Source organism: Patella vulgata, chromosome 5, assembly GCF_932274485.2.
Source record: "Patella vulgata chromosome 5, xgPatVulg1.2, whole genome shotgun sequence".
NCBI classification, from domain to species: Eukaryota; Metazoa; Mollusca; class Gastropoda; family Patellidae; genus Patella; species Patella vulgata.
Genome location: NC_065883.2, coordinates 29,897,287 through 29,915,321, shown reverse-complemented (window position 1 = coordinate 29,915,321; position 18,035 = coordinate 29,897,287). Strand labels below are relative to the sequence as shown.

Genomic DNA, 18,035 nt, shown 5'->3' with positions numbered 1-18,035 from the left:
TAATTGTCTAACTAATTTGTTGATTTGGAGATGTGATGTACGTGTCTACGGTTAGAATGTCTCAATGTATTTCATATGTGACCCGATTGTCACGTATAAATAATTTATAGCAAATGTGTCTAAACTAACAGATTAATATTAATGAGGGTGATATCTAGGATTATCTGTGTTCACAAAAAATCACAATGGAATATAGTTCAGTTTATCCAAACTTTACTGCTGCTCCCACCTAGGGTGATATCAAAGTTATTAAGAGATACATCAGACTGAATACGTGTATATATTTGCCATGTAATAATATGTAGGTGACAGATTATTTGCTAATGTTCTAGCAATGTGTGTCAAGTTTGATAGATATGAAATATATCTGATCGGAATTAAATAATATAAAATGCCAATTATGTATTATTAATTGTAATTTATGGTGATATGTCCTTTCTTTATGAGTCTTTAGAGATTCAGAGGTCAGAAGTTTTCCCGCCATTTTCAAGCGCACGTGATTAATACGAAACGTCGGTGTTAGATCTATTTTTCATACCGGTCATAAAACTGGCCGCCTGTTACCTTATTTGAACTAATGAATTTAATAATTTATTTCCCATCTCTTGACAATTCACTATCCTGTGCAAATTTTGTATCATCAAAAGAACCAAGTTGTTTTGTTATACACGGAATAACCTATACGTAGTATTGCGTTTCAGTTGCAAATGTATTGATATTTGACGTTAGAACATTATATGTGTACAAGGAAAATGAAAAAGCGCAAAGCAGATTTGCCTTAATTTTTTAAAATAAATTGATAAATTTCAACACATCTCATTTAGATTTATTATTCTGTCAGCGTTGCACAGATAGAGCCTTGCCACGCTTCCATAGGAGTTCCGTGGATCGGGGCTAGTATTCCAACGCCACCCGAAAGTTCAGCCCGAGACAGCCCCTGTGCAGCCTCCAACCCCGAATAGACAAACGACAGTCACAAATATAATTAAAACAGTTCAACACTTTGGACACTTGGGGGTTGGATGGCCGAATGGTTAGCACGTGCGCGCTGTAACATAAGGTCTGTCATTGAGTCAACTGGCGTGGTTTCGAATTCACGGTTGTACGTGACAAGGAGTAGGGTCGCCTGTCCTACCTCGTGGTTTTCTCCGGGTCCTCCGGTTTCCTCCCACTGCTAAAGACCCATACGTGCATTCGAATTATTGAAAGAAAAAAACTAAACCATATGTTAGTCCCGAAATGACCTAGTTTGTGTCGAGTGGACGTTAAACCCCATCTCTCTCTCTCTCTCTCTCTCTCTCTCTCTCTCTCTCTCTCTTTGGACACTTGTGTGAACTTCCGTTCATGTATCGGTTTTCACCAGACAAGCAATTCTTTGCTTGGAATATTTTTGCATATCAACTTTGCCTTTTCCCATGCAGTATCAAATCATCAGAATGTCTCTTAGTGAAAACACTCGTTTATTTTATTTATTTGACAAACTGTGGTTAGTGTTCTATAAAGTAACGAGCCATGTTTTAATTGTTCCAAAATATTTTCCAAGTAAAACATTTTAAAACCGCGGGTCGTGAGAAAACGATGACGAACTGGGGAAAAAGTCGGCTCTGTTTTCAGTCAGCTGTTAAAACTGTTTGTATTTTTACCGTTATAGACTAACATTCTATAAATAATTCACACGTGTAACTGTCACTGGCCGATCAAACTAGAAGATACTATCACAATTCTGTGGTTTTTGAGAATTTCAATAAACTTTTTGAGTTGCTGAAAAATGGATGTTGGTTGAAATCACAAGTTTGTTTATCTATTGCCGTTAAACAGTTCTAACTGTGCCATTATATACACATAGAACTATCTACTTTGATAATAGATCTCTTACCTGAATGGACGCCATATTCAATAATTAGTATACTGTTTTGTAATACGGTTCTAATCCATTTTATATCTTTCATACACCAATAGACTAAATAAACTTTTTTCTCCGGTTTAATTAAATAGCAGAATAGTAAATACTTCTCAAAATTCTAGAAGCATGGTTAGTGTTTTCAAACTAAATCGTCGATTTAAGAATCAAAATGTCGATCAACCAACTTTGTGTCTGTTATTATAACAAGACATGTCAGGTAGCCGTTTGGGATAACTGCATGCAGACCAATTATCAACACAGGGGTGGATTGACTAATTGGGAACATTCTCGATGGACTGGTTTCCGATTATTCAGTGTTATCAGATGTTCTCTAATAAGTGATAAGTCTAAAGTGTAAATGACCTACTTGTGTAGACATTAATTCGTACAGCTTATTAACCCATACTCTCGTTTGTGCCCTTTAGATTAATTTATAAGTTTGCTAAACATTTTGAAGTCACTAGGTCAAGTACATGTACGTGTATATAGATCTAAACAGTTAGACTATATGCCTTAAAGACATTCGTTTGGTAATCATCCCAGGAGCTGACGTTATATTATCAAATTACGCCCTTTCACTTGTATACTCTCCTGGTCGTAATATTTACATCATCCACTTTAAATATATCAACTCTTGTCTTATCTACGCTCGGTTATTTTCATTATCTCACTTAATTTATTTATTTACAATTCCTGGCAATTCTCACATTCTTTCTGTTTTCTCTATCATAATTCATAACAAACAGTAACTCTCTCATAATCTATTCAAACGTTTCACCTGTCATCAAACTAAGATAAGAGTATTGCCTAAATTCTTAATTTGCTTTCTTCTTTTTATTTATCTTCTTTTATTTGTTGATTGTTTTGTAATTGTTGGAACTGTTTCAAGACTACGTCGTACAATCGATCTGCATGTAGAGGCTGGTGGCGGCGTCTGGTAGGTGCTAAAATAGGACAGGCTGGTTGAGGTTTTACGTCTGCTTGCATCTGAATCTATGTCTGTAAATAAGCAACTAACTGGCTGATTGTAGTTTAAATTCTTACAATTGCAAAGAAACGGAATTCAGTATACGCATTTGAAAATATTTCTTTCTGACCGATTTATACAGTTTATAGGGGTATAAAATTTCCTAATTCAAGATGGAACCTGTGCAGATATATTTTAGTTGATACCACTGTTTGATCGTTGCTGAATTACACCAGTTCCACGTAACGTTAGTATGGATAGCCATCTTAACATATAATAATAATGAATGCCCCGAAGGGTTAATGTTTACCAAACCAGCTATCTTTTCCGAACGGCTAGTGAATAATTTGACCCGTCTTCCTTATCCCGGTTTGCGCAGAAACTTGAACGCTCTTTTATCAGTGGCAACCATACGAAATCTGGGCCTGCTCTTTAAGTAAAAGCCAGCATTGTTACCTGTAGTTTTGGAATGGTATATATTTTTTCTGACCGATGTAAAACAATCTATTCTAGATATAGATAATATTTTTTTGTAAAACGTTGGCTAGTGATGAGTTAGTTGTGGAATGCACTATAAGATGAAAAGCAGTGGGAAAATACTCAGTCTTCGTTCTCACGGTTTTAGTGCCAATGTTTGGTAAAACGCCAGCTGCTGCATCTCTTGTACTGATAACCGAGACTATAGTGCCCTGATAACTTAGTCTATGGTACCTAAACGTTACCTGTCAAAAGATCAAGATACCTTGAAAATGTTCTCAAGCGAAAAACGATTCCATGTGCGCAGTATGCACACACGTGTAAAATACCAGACAAATAAGAATGATATATAATCTTATATTGTTGATAGCTGCATGATGTTGTCTATAATAACTAACTAGTAGCCTACCAACACTAAAAATGTTTAAAATGCTTGTGGCATGTACCAGATCATTTGACCGATTCGTCAAATTCAAAGCAAAAGCCTATTTTTTTTACATTAGTAGGATTTATTTAACTTTAATGTCACATTTGTAGGACTCGCTTAATTTTAATGCCACATTTCTTGTAAAAACTGTGTTGCTAAAGGTTGCCTACGTTCCACAACACCTTATGGAAAATGAAGATAAATCTTTAATACTGACCTAGATCCTAAATACAAATTTTTGAATCTTTATACAGATTTTGTCACGATTTTTCCAAAATGGCGTAACACATGTAAGATGTGTTATCGTAATTCCAAATAAAGTAGGAAGTCGCATTGCTTAGCAACTAAATGTTGCCGCGAAAAGTCAAATATTGAACGTTGATATGGTATATATTTGGATTTGCAAAAGAAAAAAAAGTTTATATTTACTGAATAAAAATGCGTAAAATATTAACTGTTACAGTTGAATAACGTAACGAAATTAGATTTTTTTTTTAAAATTCCATACAAATTATAAATTTATTGTAGATCTAATGTATATTTAAAATCAATAGTATCGTATATTTAACCTACATTCTAGAATTAAATTAAATATACTGTCGTAATGTTTATAAATAACTTCAATTTGAATAATAATATATTTTTAAACGAGGAAAATCAATTTCACTGTTTGTCAATTTGTTTGTTTGAACTACAGATAAGCTGTATGAAAAATGAAAAAAGGGAAACATTTGTATTGGTATTAACAGATTTTGTTTTTGATAATTATTATTTTTTTTTTTTATTGCAGTCGTTTTTTTTCTTCTCGATTTATGACCATACATTTTTAAGATACACATAATGACGTCTTTTTGAAAGTAAAATTATATTTTCCCATTGATATTTTTCAGGTACAGGAACAGCGGTCAGTACATTACGTCATTATTCAGATAGTGAAGACGTCAGAGATTTATCGCATCCACAAGGTCCATTACCAGATATTATCCCCCATCTCCCACGGGACCGCTCTATATCCCTCCCTGATATGCAGACATTGAGAAATCAGCGAGAGTTAGAAGTTGGAAGGGAATTAAGAAGATTGAGTGATGAATTCAATCAGAACTATAGCCACAGAAGACGTCGATCGGTGAGTTATCTGCTCTTGTTTATCGAAACTTGGCGTGTATATTATGATGACATCAATACAACAGACTTCGTTTTCCATGATTAAGAAAATCGACTATGTTTAGTTGTGAAATCATTCGACTAAAAACGGGCCATTTGCTTCTCACCAAAGACACCGCCCACCCCACCCCCACATGCACACTCTTTTCTAGATTTACACTCATCGACAGATTTTGTTGTGTGAATGGGTGAGCGTAGTTAATCTGTGTGCACTTTTTAGGAGTTTGTTTACTTGTTATTAGTCAATCCATGTCAATGTAATTGACCTTATCCACTTGACATTTAATATATTACATAAATACACATCCCGTAGTTACTATCTATAGAAAACCTATATTTAGATAAACATATGAACTACATTAGTGTGTAGGTTTGTAAAAATATAATGCGCAAATAGGATAATAATGATCTTGAATGTGGTCGTATATTGTCGATCCGTCGTCCACATTTTCTTGTGAACACTCTACAGACAACATTTATCATCTGATTGTTTTGAAATTGATATGTGTTGTTTACATCAGTGAGATAAAGAATCTTATTTTTTTTCAATAATTTCCGTTAATTTCTTCTGACGTTTTGGCCCTTGTTTCACTTTATTGCACCTTGTGAACGCTCTATCGACAAAAATTATCATCCGATCTGTATGAAATTTATTTGCATTCTTCGAATTAGTGAAACGAAGAAGCCTCTTGAATTTCAGCAATTTCCGTACATTAGTCTAGAGTTATGGCCCTTGTTTCACTTTGTCGAACCCTGTGAACGCTCCAACAACAAAAGTTATCATCCGATCTGTATGATTTTTATGCATTATTTAAATTAGTGAAAAGCAAAATCATATTGAATTTCAGCAATTTCCGGTAATTACATCTAGAGTTATGACCATTGTTTCACTTTGTTGAATCCTGTGAACGATAAAAGTCACCCGATCTGTATGAAATTTATTTGAATTATTTAAATTAGTGAAACGAAGAAGCCATTTCCGTTAATTACGTCTAGAGTTATGGCCCTATTGAAATTCTGGTTTCGAATCCCAGGTTGTACATGACAAGGAGTAGGGTTGCCTGTCCAACCTCGTGGGTTTTCTCTGGGCCCCCGGTTTCCTCCCACAGCTACAGACCCCTACGCGCAAGCGAATTATTGAAATAAAATTAAACCATGTGTTTGTCCCGAAATGATCTAGTCTGTGTCGAGTGGACGTTAAACTCTCTCTCTCTCTCTCTCTCCCTCTCTCTCTCTCTCTCTCTGTCAAATAATTACTTCTCGAGTTATTGGCCTTGATTTACTTTGTTGGACAACGTGAACGCTCGAACAACAAGTCATCATTCGATATATATGAAATTTATATGCATTATTTAAATTAGTAAAACGAAAATGGCTGTCGAATTTCAACAATTTTTATATGTTACTTCCAGAGTTAAGGACCTTGTCTCAGTTTGTGGAACCTCGTGAATCCTCAAAGGACGAAAATTATAATCGGATCTGTATGAAATTGTCTTGTAAATGCCCCCATTACCTACAAAATTTTGAATATGCCACAACCCTTGTTAACCGTCGGATGATTTGGCTGCTGTGGGCGTGTGTTTCATTGTCTGGCAACATATTATCTTTAACCGTTTTGGTTCAACATTACTTAATTGCAACAGTGCAATATTCTTTGACCCCTATTTGTTTCTACTTAAACAAAATTCGGTGAAATTTTTAGGTTAATTGTTTGTTTGTATTTACTTATATCAGCCTTCTTTGTATAGAAGACATGAGCTTACAAACATAAAACAGTGACATTTCTTATTCTAAAAACCAACACAATTTTGAATTGAATCGTTTTCAATAAAGAACATTCTGGTGAATAATTTAAAAATTCTGACAACAAATCAAATATTCAAGTTTTAAGTTGCCACTGTTTGAAGATCGGTCATGCGTGACGACTAATTTCTTTGTCAATACTTAATAAAAGATGAATAACAATATTTAGCTACATGTATACAATCAGGTACAATTATCGAATAACAAAACACCACACTTCATTAACGGTAAAGTATTTCATCCTTCCAAAAAACAAAAACTTATGGAAATATTTCAATAAATCCTCTAACGGTGAATAATATTATAAAATATTAACTCCAAAATTAAATGGTGGTCACAATGAGAAGATCATTTCTGGTTAATTAATTATTCTATTGAGTAGGAAATCCAATTCTCCCGTAAAAGTTAAGTTTTTTTCTATACTTACGCACATTGAGTTGTCATAATCTTTTCGAACAAAGAGGTTTATGGTTTGTATTCAAATAGTCAGTGTTATTATACGATCATTGTTATAATGGCTATAAATATATTTGTTTTAATATACGGTATTAAAACGAAAAAAAAACAACCAAGTGCACTTGTTCATCACGTGCCAATACAAATACATTTCTAAAGCAAATGGGTTATATTTTTTTATCAATTGGAACCACAATCATTTTTGGGGGGCAAGAACACACACACATGGCACACTTTTTCAGATGTCAAGAAATCATTTGCGGAAAAGAATTTATACATTTTTACACATTTTCTCGATAATTTGACTTCGAACTAAATATTCTAGTAAGTTATAATGAAATAAACCCAAATTGATTTTATTGATGCAATTATATGGTAAATAGGTACAACACATGTTTATATTATAAGTACCTGCTTATTAGCAATTATTAATAATTACACATCTATGCATATACTAGAGGTTATTCGGTGCATATGACGTAAACCGTGGTAGTAAATAGTCGAGAATATCAAGACGTCCGCTTACTAAAGAAATCCTTACTGGTTAATCGACATTTTAGGCGTGAGAACCAGGAAAATCTGATAGCATTGAGTGCACATTGATAAGTTTAAGTGTGATTTTGTCGATATTTTGCGCAAGAAAATAAATAAACACATAGATACATGGAGCATATGTGTGTGATGGGGTGCCACATTTAAACTGCTATGTCATTTTATGATATTTATATTTTTTACGGAACAGAACTGTAGGACGTTATTATATCCCATTTCATTTCATTTCATTTCATTTATATTTTTAAGACCAGCATCTAAAATCTCCAGTAGGTTATTTACAAACTTACATATTATGATTGATCATAAGAGATAAATCAAACGGTTTTAATTTTCTTTAAAAAAATGTATTTGTTTTTTTTTCTCCATATTATTAAAGAAGTTCAATGAGATTCGTAGAGTTTAAATTAATATAAAATATGTATACCGATGTAGATGATAAGATTATTAAGCTTCTAATGTATACATTTAAAATAAACAGTGCACTATCCCATGTCACTCGGCAAACCTCGGCAGATTCCGTTACTCTACATGTCTACATCTAGCAGATGTAGGGTACTGAAATCTGCTGAGGTTGGCCGAGTGTATCCCATGTCAGATTCGTTCTCCCAGACATGACATTGAGAGTTACTGTTCCTTGCCCTCCTCAATGTTTTTCAATAGAACATATACAAGTATTTTATGTTTCACGCTGGACTGAGATACAAAAGAAACAGGATTGGCACCCCCTACTGTTCCTAAGTCGAGTTCAAAACTAAATCCTATGTTTACAAATGGCTACTTGCTTCTTCTTACGAAATAATTGTTAAGTTTTTATCATGAAAAAGTCAGACCAATTCTTCGATCTTCACTTGACACTTCACTTCTTTCTGTGCCCATGCCTATAAGAAATTACATGGAAAATTTCCTTTACCAAATCACACTGAAACAAAATAACATTAGAGGAAGATCGTCATTTTCTCAAAAGGGCATTGAAAATCAACTGGGAAAGAACATTAGATAAAACTTTTCGTTTTCTTAGCTTATTTCTTGTCCCAAATTGCTGAACATTATAAACATTTTTCAAGCGCCTAGAAATATCATTCGGATCTAATGAAACACTTTAGAAGTTTTAAAATAAAATACAAATACTATTAACAGCTTTGGTTAAGTTATGAGATTGTACTGATCGTAAAATAAATATAATGCGTTATAATATCTTATGTATGTATGACTAATTAATGTATAAATTATCTCATCGTTTGATGACTTATTGACATCAGATCTATAAATAGATTCAGTTATGACGAGGAAATGAACACTTTTAAAGAGAAGTTCAATCATTCATTACATCACGCCAACCGTGTGTTACATGTATTAAAATCATAACATAAAGTTACCTGGGCGGAGAAAAGTGGAACACAAAAGGCAGTACAGATGCGCCTGGTTATAAAAATAATATTAATGTTTTGAATAAACCCCTTTGCACTCGTTATAATTTGATGTCGGTATCTTCAAAGAATTGTTGGTTCAGGATTTATTTATATTATGTAAAAACCAAATATGTTTGAAAACCCAAGACACATTAAATATGTCAACGAATTTGTGAAAGACATTTTAAAAATTATACTGTTACAAATTTCATCGTATAATTATTAATTACTTTTTATGAAATAAAGACAAAGTTGTGCGCGGACCATTAGTTACTTTAAATACACAGGTCATTGGGGTTTTACACGTGCTATATAGTATGTCATATAAAATACACATAAATAGGATGAAAGACTAATAGGCATCTTTCACCCTCTCTAATTAGCATGCACGTGTCACAAAAACTGGGCATGCGTATCATATTAACGGATTCGAATTACAAAGGAAACATCTTAGAGCCTTTTGTTACCGAGTGTATAAAAATGCAACAAATATAAAAAAAAATGATAGAATAATCGTTTTATGTTTCATTGATTGAAAAGGAGAGAACAAACATGATCGTGCAATGCGCGTGTTGACCTTTTCATTGTTCCCCTGTCGCTAAACACTCCGGCAGGACAGCTTGTATAAAAACAGCGGGGAAACTCAAAGTGCCATGTGAGGGAAAATCACGCGTGATAATATGATATTGATTTACCACTGAAAGTCAAGGGTTTATCTCTCATGTAGCGATTATTTGCTCAAATTATTTGTATTACCTTTAAAATCCACTTGAGGTTTTTCACACAATCCGATTAATTCAAGTAGTAAAATTTCCGTAAATGAAAGATATTCTAATTCAAGAGGAGAATGTTATAACGGCCATTAAATTTAGCTTGACAAAGCGTGTACTTTCAACACAAACCTCACTCAAAGTATCTTACAAAGAAGTCGCCGCTCTGTCATTTTCTCGGATTTATGACTGTTCATAAACTGTAACTTATTAAAACTAGGAAGATGATATGGCGTCGACTTAAGACAAATATACACTCATGCATATCATATGCCTCTTTAAAGACAAAAATTCAAAACAAAACGAGAACTGAAAAAGATTTTCATGAAAGGAAAATGAAATAAAAACATCAAAAAGTGATTATTTTATGACATTTATTGACACTTAATACCATCATATTGTTTTTACTCTTCATCTTGGATTTCATTTCCTGTCAACAGATGTCGCTGCAATCAGTTATTAAATCTGTTTACTGGTATTTATGACTTGTACACTGACCTCGCGTGCATGTCACCGGATAGTAATATGGTCACACTTTAAATGTTTAGTTAACCCTTGATTGGTCATTTGATCCAATTAAATATAATTGAATAAGGTGGTCGACTGTTAGCACGTGCTCTAAATGACATTTCAACAACGAAGGGGATTTGGCGGTCCCAAGGGATCTTCAACAAAAATTATTTAGTTATCAAGCCCGACCGAAACTTTAGCCCCACGAGGTAAAGTTATCAATGACCGAGAACTCAGAAGTTCAACTTTAACAGTGCACATAAAAGCTCTCGGCGCCTTCCAAAAGGTGTCTTTGACTATTTATCGTTTGGGTGACTAGGTGACTTGCGCTTTTGTAATATAGACAAGCTTGATCTATATTGTTGTATTTTTAAGGAACTAGATATCAATATGACAATATCTGAAAAAAAAGACATTAAACTGTCATGTATTATGTGGTTTGCGTCTCTTGGTTGCTTATTTCATATTTTGATTTTTTTTTCTTTCAGAATTCAGTGTTTGAAATGGTGCCATCAAATTCCTTCCCAGGTGCCCATAGGAACTATTTTTCGGGATTCGTCGACACTTTTCGAAGTATGTTCCTACGGTCGCCGAGTCCTCTAGACGAACGCGATGATCCCAGTTGAAACGATCATTATTCCGACCCCCAGGGGCTAGACAAACCCTAGGGACGACTCATACTACCAACTCAACAAGTACGATAACTCTCAAGTTATTTTACAACTTGGCAGTCCAGTGCGCCCCCTGAGGAGATAACTCCCAGGCCTCGCTGGTCGGGTAGACGATTCAACAAGGATTCCATCATACCACCTAAATGAATTTCAACATTTAATCCAGAGGTGCTATGCAAAGAATTAAATGAAAATATTTTTGCAAATTGTTTACATAATTTTGAAGTGAATTACATTTGATAACAATGTTTCATGATTCATGCATTGAGATTTGAATTTGTTAGTATTTGCTCTATTACTACTAGTTTATGTTTTTTGCTCAATAAAAGCAAATTTTGTATTAGCCATAAACGATCTCGTATATTTGTAAATATTCCTATATCCCTGAATAACTGTAAGGTACATTGCTAAGAAATAAGACAACGGGGTAATTATAAGAACACATAATACCCATTCATTGGATACGTATGTGTCTAGTCAAATTTAATAACTATTGGAATTATCTAATAAGATTCAAACTGTAACGTATAAGTTCATTATGTTTAATTGTAATATTTTCTATTCATCCCAGAGAAAACTCTTATAATACCATTATGTATTCTTTTTTGACACCTGATAGAATTACAAATTGTTTGAAAGAGCCAACTTTAAAGAAATATTACGTTATTATCTTTGTTTTGAATAATTAAGTGCTCGTAAACAATGTGTATGCGGTGGTCCTTATATTCTCAGTTATGATTAAGTTTCGTTTTATTAAGTGAAACAACAAAAAGCGAAACGAAATACGATTTATTTTTATTTATGAATTGTGTGTCAAATAACACATAATCTTATAGTATGTTCAGTTCACATCATACGTTTATAAGGCACATCGATATGTCTCAAATGATTAAAATACAGAGTTCAGTTTGCCCAGAATTTTAAATCAAATAAAAGGAGGAAAAGCACGTCACCATTTTACATATTGCTCAAAAAGTCAGCACTGAGGTTATCTGACTCTAAATATGTAACAACTAACAACGAATATGATCCGAGAAGGGCGTATCATCCAACCATACGAAGCCTTAAATAGATTAAATGGCATGCAAAATTAAAAATTATCAAATGGCAGTTACCCCATATAAAACGTATATGGTGGAATCTAATTATGCAAAACGAACATGCATCTATATGTCGAAAACCTCTTTCCCTAATCGATCTCGTTTCGGTCTTTTTGAAATCAAATTAAATTCATCATGGCCGATTATTGTGATCTCACGAAGACGCCGGAGAGACGAAATTCTGTCACAAAATGGCGGAATGATAAATCATTGTTATTAAGCCAGTTATTGGTGTTATATGTAGACCTTTAAATTTTGCGACATATTTTCGCGAAGACATAAATTTAAAATGGCTGACAATGTGATCTCGTGTTTTTCGAGAAACACTTTCGTAAGATCTCGCGAGACTTAAAATAATTCCTCCTAAGGCGATGCAGATCAAATTTAGTATAGAATTGTATCAGGTCAATGTTATTTAACTAGTAGCTTGATCTCAAAATATTAATTGGTGGAATATCGAACAGTCAAATGTAAGCAATATCTAATCGATCTTCGACCGGATTTGACGGAATTTTGTAGAGTTAAAGTGGGTGTAAGCGACTAGTTTTGAAGCTTATTATTTAAAAACAAAGTAAATATGAAAACAGTGTAGTATTTGTTTGTTTATAGAATATTATATTTTATTTTGTGTCATCCATATCGTAATCATACAATTGACAGTATATTATTCAATATGCACCCATATAATCACGATTTGATCCCTTCCCATTCCATCCCATATTTTATGCCGATGTTTAAACACGTTTAGTATGCGAAATATTCGGTTTTAGTTTTGAATCTCCGAAAGAGTTCTGGCAGAATCGTGAATAAAATCGAAAGTAGACATTTTAATAATCCTGAGAATTGTTGAAATCAGATATGTATCCGAATAAGAACAAAACAATTTTTGATCCATAAACAAGTTTGCGCCTATAAAGACGTTCAAACATTGCATTAGAATTTTTCAGTCCCCTTTCACCTATATCCACCAAAAGTGTAAATCATTTGATTTGAAAAGCATTCCACTTTATTTAGACGTTTGACAATTAATATTCGTAGATTTTGTTTGTTTGTTTGTTTTTTGTATTTGAAATATCGAATCGATTGTTTATTATTTTGTTTCCATATGTTATTGATTAAATCGCCCCATGGATTATTGGTGCGATATTTATTAGCTAACCGACCATTGCTGAAACCTGATTTTTTTGTCGGTTTGTGTAATAAGTTTCATTGGTTATCTAAAAGAGTCAGTTAGAACTGTGTTCAGCAGAACTTTTGTTCGTTCTCACTTATTTAACATCATAATGTGGACACCTTGCTAAGTCTTAGATGAAAATAAAGATTTCGCATTACTAGTTAATAACAGTTTTATTAAACCACCAAGTTGTGTATTGAACTTGAACTAGACTAAAAGCTAGTTTGTACAAACGAAAATAGTATCGCAACGACCTTAGTCTTACAGGTTGTCGCTTAAGCAGGTGCGTTTATTATTCATTATAATATAGTAATTCTAAGTCATGCAGTTCATATTACAGTATTTAACTTTGTAGAACCAAGTGCCAAAATATAAAAACACCAAATGTTTATTATAAACAACCAAACTTTATCATTTAAAAATTATACATATTTATACAAAGAGAAAGACATCTTTTTAAAATAAAAATAAAAAATAAACAAAAACAACTAACTAATTTCAATAAAAAAAACCCTCTTCTTTCGTTTATAGTTATTCATGACATCATCCTGGGCCCATATTATTAATAGAACAAATGAAATAATCGACTGTATTACGAATGATCAAATGTTTATTGAAATCTAGTCACAAGTTGATTCAAATAATAGTTATTTATTTATTTATAGTTTGTTTGTAATTTTGTTTCTTTTTATCCATATTTGGTAGTATTTACCAATTAAGGAAATTAAGTTTTCTCATGATCTCAATGGTTAATGTTTACGTATCACGTGATATATTAAAGGATATGTTTTGTGTGGCTCTTAAGTCAAAGAGAGGCTCATATGATGTTTGCATTATAAGTATTTCTAAGTTTCCATGGTAATACAAAGTATTATTTTGTGAAATTGTATACGACGACATTACATTACTAATTACTGTAAAATTTAAACGGAAAGAAAACAAATGTTTAATTGACTAATCTTTATTTTGACTTGAAAAATAAAGAATTCATGTATGGTCATTGAAATAAAATAATTTGAATCCATGATAATACATATGTGAAATACCCCTTATTGGTAAAATTGACTGTTATTTGAAATTTTGATTTGTAAATTTTCGTTTCACATTAATTGTATATGTATTTTGATAATTCGTTTTCTTAAGCTCTATTTACACGAACAGTCACAATAGTATCCACGTTATATTTTAATATAATATGAACTACCTTGCAAGGTTGACCAGAAGATTGAAAATCGTGTTGGTCATATATCTCGAGAAATAACTGGTCGTACAAATGTCTGGTCGTGTAAGCATGGCTTGATTATGGATTATGTTGCTATAAATAGATAATGTTACTATAAATAAAGATGTATTAAATAATTGTAAATACGAAGTCTGAATTGGTTGTGTTGAAATATTGGATTTTTTACTGTTTATAGATACTTCTAATAGAATACAATATTACAGAGCATCGTTTCTTGGAAACAGCCCAGCATGCGTTTTTCTGGCATAGAGTGTGCATAGAACAGCTACGTATTCAACCTTGAATTGTCTACTCCAGCTACAAGTTGGCGCATTTTGATTGGATTCGACGAGCGATGAGCGCATGATAATATTTTTAAATATTATTTTTATTCTAGCGTCTAGTTGTCACTTTTAGTAAGAAAATGGCGCTTGGCTGATTTCTACGAATCTGTTTTAAGCTGGATATTGTTTGACTATTATAAGTTTCTATAATTTTTACAAGTTTTCATAAAATTTAAAAAAAAAGAGTATTTCACAAAAATATTTTTGTTATTTGTATATACATTGCCTTGTTGATTAATTAATTGATTAATTGGTATATAATATAATACGATATTGAGCATTAGAAGTTAAAAGCGAGTTGCAAATAATATGTTTTGACATGGTTTAGTACTTGCTCGGGTCTGGCAAATTTATTGTCCCTCGCCTTTTGAAGAAAGCAGGGGACTTTCAAAATGGGTCCGTCAGTATGTTTGTCTGTCTGTCCTCTTAAATAAGCAATTTGATTAGCCTATACTTTGGGACACGATAGTCTTTATTTGTAATACCTTGACCATGTTCGACAATGAGCATCAGGTTAAGCAGAGTTGTAAACAATGTGATTGGTCGGGCACGATAACTTTGATTCTAATGATAAGCATTTCTTCTTGATTGATCGAGACTTTGGAACACAATAACTTTTCTTCTAAATAAGGTAGAATGTCCAAACTTGATGTAGGTGTATAATATGTGAATGCCTTGACTAAATAGGAGGAACGATTTTATTGACTGGGACTTTAAAGTACGAAAACTTTGGTTCTAATTGGGTGAGAGCAATGAAATATGGTATATCAAATCTTTGCCTCAATTCATTACTGAGCATTTTCTGCTTCGACTGAATTTGATTGCCCAATGCTTTACTATACGAGATTAATATGCAACTAGTTAAAATGTGTTGTCAATTCATTTGGAGGGGGGGGGGGGGTGAGGGGGGCGACATCTGCTTTTTGTTGGTATGTTCGCTTGGTCTCAGTCCCACACTCACTGGCCAACGATGTAACTTATGTAGCATGGACTACCGAGAGTGGTCTGCAAATCGTAGAAACTGATTTTAATATTACCCGTATTTTAAACGAGTTATATTTTAGGTGATGTACAAATTGAGATTTATTTACAAGGATAATAAAAGAAAAAAGATCCTTTCTTTTCATTAACATTGGACATTATAACTGACACCCTTCAATACATTTTTATGCGATAAAACTAAAACGAATGATTGAAATAAACTGCATGGGCTGCCAAAATAATTGATACTTTGGATTTGTATGGATATTTGAATTTTTAGAAAGAATCAAATTTGATAGTCGCTTTTTTATTGGAGAATGTTAGGCATGGCTATTGATAGTTTGGAATTGTACGGATATTTGTATATTTATGTAGAATCAAATCAATATTTTTTTTTTCTAAATGGAGAATGTTAGGTTATGCGTCGGTTGAATGACGGTTATGCATTGGATGAGTTTATTTTATTTTTGATAAATTTTGACAGAAAATCGCGTCCATTTTAATTTTTTTGGAATTTATGCATTGATATTTTTTATGTTCATTTCTACTGATTTACAATTAATAATACGCAACAGATTTGAATGCATTATTGGAGAATCTAATAATCACATTATTTTTCATTTTCGATAACTTTATTACTTTCTTTTTTTTCTTTCTATTTTTTTATATTATTATTATGTTATTTTTGTAGCACCAAACTGTCTCGACCATCCGGTCAAATGCTCATAATCGATATCCTATCAACTGGATGTTCGTGTCTAAATTCAAATCAAATCGCACATTGATTGATGACATAGATTATCTAATCCATTTTAAAATATATTTTCAGTTCGACTTATTCAAAATGTATATAAATAACATGTATGCAGGAAATGTGAAAACATTGAAATCAATCAAACGTCTGTATCAAAAATCGTGTTTATGAATATTAAGCTAAATTGAACTGAAAATTTCTGATTTAGAGTCAATTGGTTTAACTTAATTGTACATGAAGCGTTTTTTACGTATTCTCATGACGAAACATTATCATTTCTCATTGTCTACTTTCGCTGTCTCTTGTTAATCTTGACAATCGCCTTGATTTATTAATGACAAATTGTGACCAAATTTGCATCAACATCTACCAACTATGCAAACTTTTTGAAATGTTTGAACTTTTTGTAAAATATAGAGCCATTTTCTCGATTTTTTAAACGAATTTGGTTACTTTTGAAATTTCGTGAAAATGGCTCCTGGACATTCAAGGCGAGCATCATTTAACGTTTTCTGATCCTAAATGTTAATTAAAATAAATGCTCGGTAAAAGAGTGTGGAATTTCGTTATTTTGAAAATTCCCACTGAAATATCTTTTGTGACATTTTGCCTCGTTGTCATGCATGATACCTTCATCTACTCATCAACATGCTAGTTCCTGCTTAGTATTATTATTCATCATTGCGCATGTCAGAGCATTAACTATGTGAAATATTTCCAGATAATCGCATATCTTTGTAATTCCGGTAATATTTTTGTACTTCCGGTCACGTGGTCCAGCCAAATTATAAAAAAAATCCAGATGTTCTCGATCACGTGATCGAAATATTCCAAAAATGGTAGATTTTGAATATTTTGCCTTCCCAACTTTTGTATACCAATATTTTAATGACTTGGCTTCTATGTTTGTTAAATAAAAATATATAATGCTAAAAATTGTTGTTTTTGTCTGTATTGGAGTCTGTGTGTCCGAGTCAAACGTTACATGCATGGGATAGTATTGAACAGGGGCTGGGTTATGAAAATGTGAAAGGATGGTAAATCAGCGAGGGAGTGAATGACTGGTCTCGTTAAGGCGCGTGCTGTCTAACCAAGAAATGAAATGAAATGAAATGGGGTTTAACATTCCACTGTTTTCCTCCGGCTAGGCTAATGAAGACGTGTCTCTAACCAAGAGGTCCCGGGTTTAATCCCATGCATTGTTTGCCGAGAAAGTTGCTCGAGATTTTACAGCGTTGATTCCGCTTGTCGGTGGCAAGCAACAGTGGCTAGTAAGTTGATTAGATAAAATGAACAATCGAGGTCTCGTTTACGCAATGAAATGAAATGAAATGGGGTTTAACGTCCT

The 18,035-nt window shown here is 32.9% G+C and overlaps 1 protein-coding gene across 1 annotated transcript in view; it reads left to right on the top strand.

The window, feature by feature from the left end:
* The window catches only part of LOC126822778 (uncharacterized), a 30,799-nt gene extending 13,176 nt beyond the window's left edge, over nucleotides 1-17,623 (top strand). Inside the window, exons 3-4 of the mRNA XM_050551827.2 lie at nucleotides 4,665-4,900; nucleotides 10,930-17,623. Of these exons, the coding sequence (XP_050407784.1) occupies nucleotides 4,665-4,900; nucleotides 10,930-11,067 (374 nt within the window). The 3' untranslated portion in view covers nucleotides 11,068-17,623. The remainder of the gene's footprint in view (nucleotides 1-4,664; nucleotides 4,901-10,929) is intronic.
* Nucleotides 17,624-18,035: the final 412 nt, after the last annotated feature.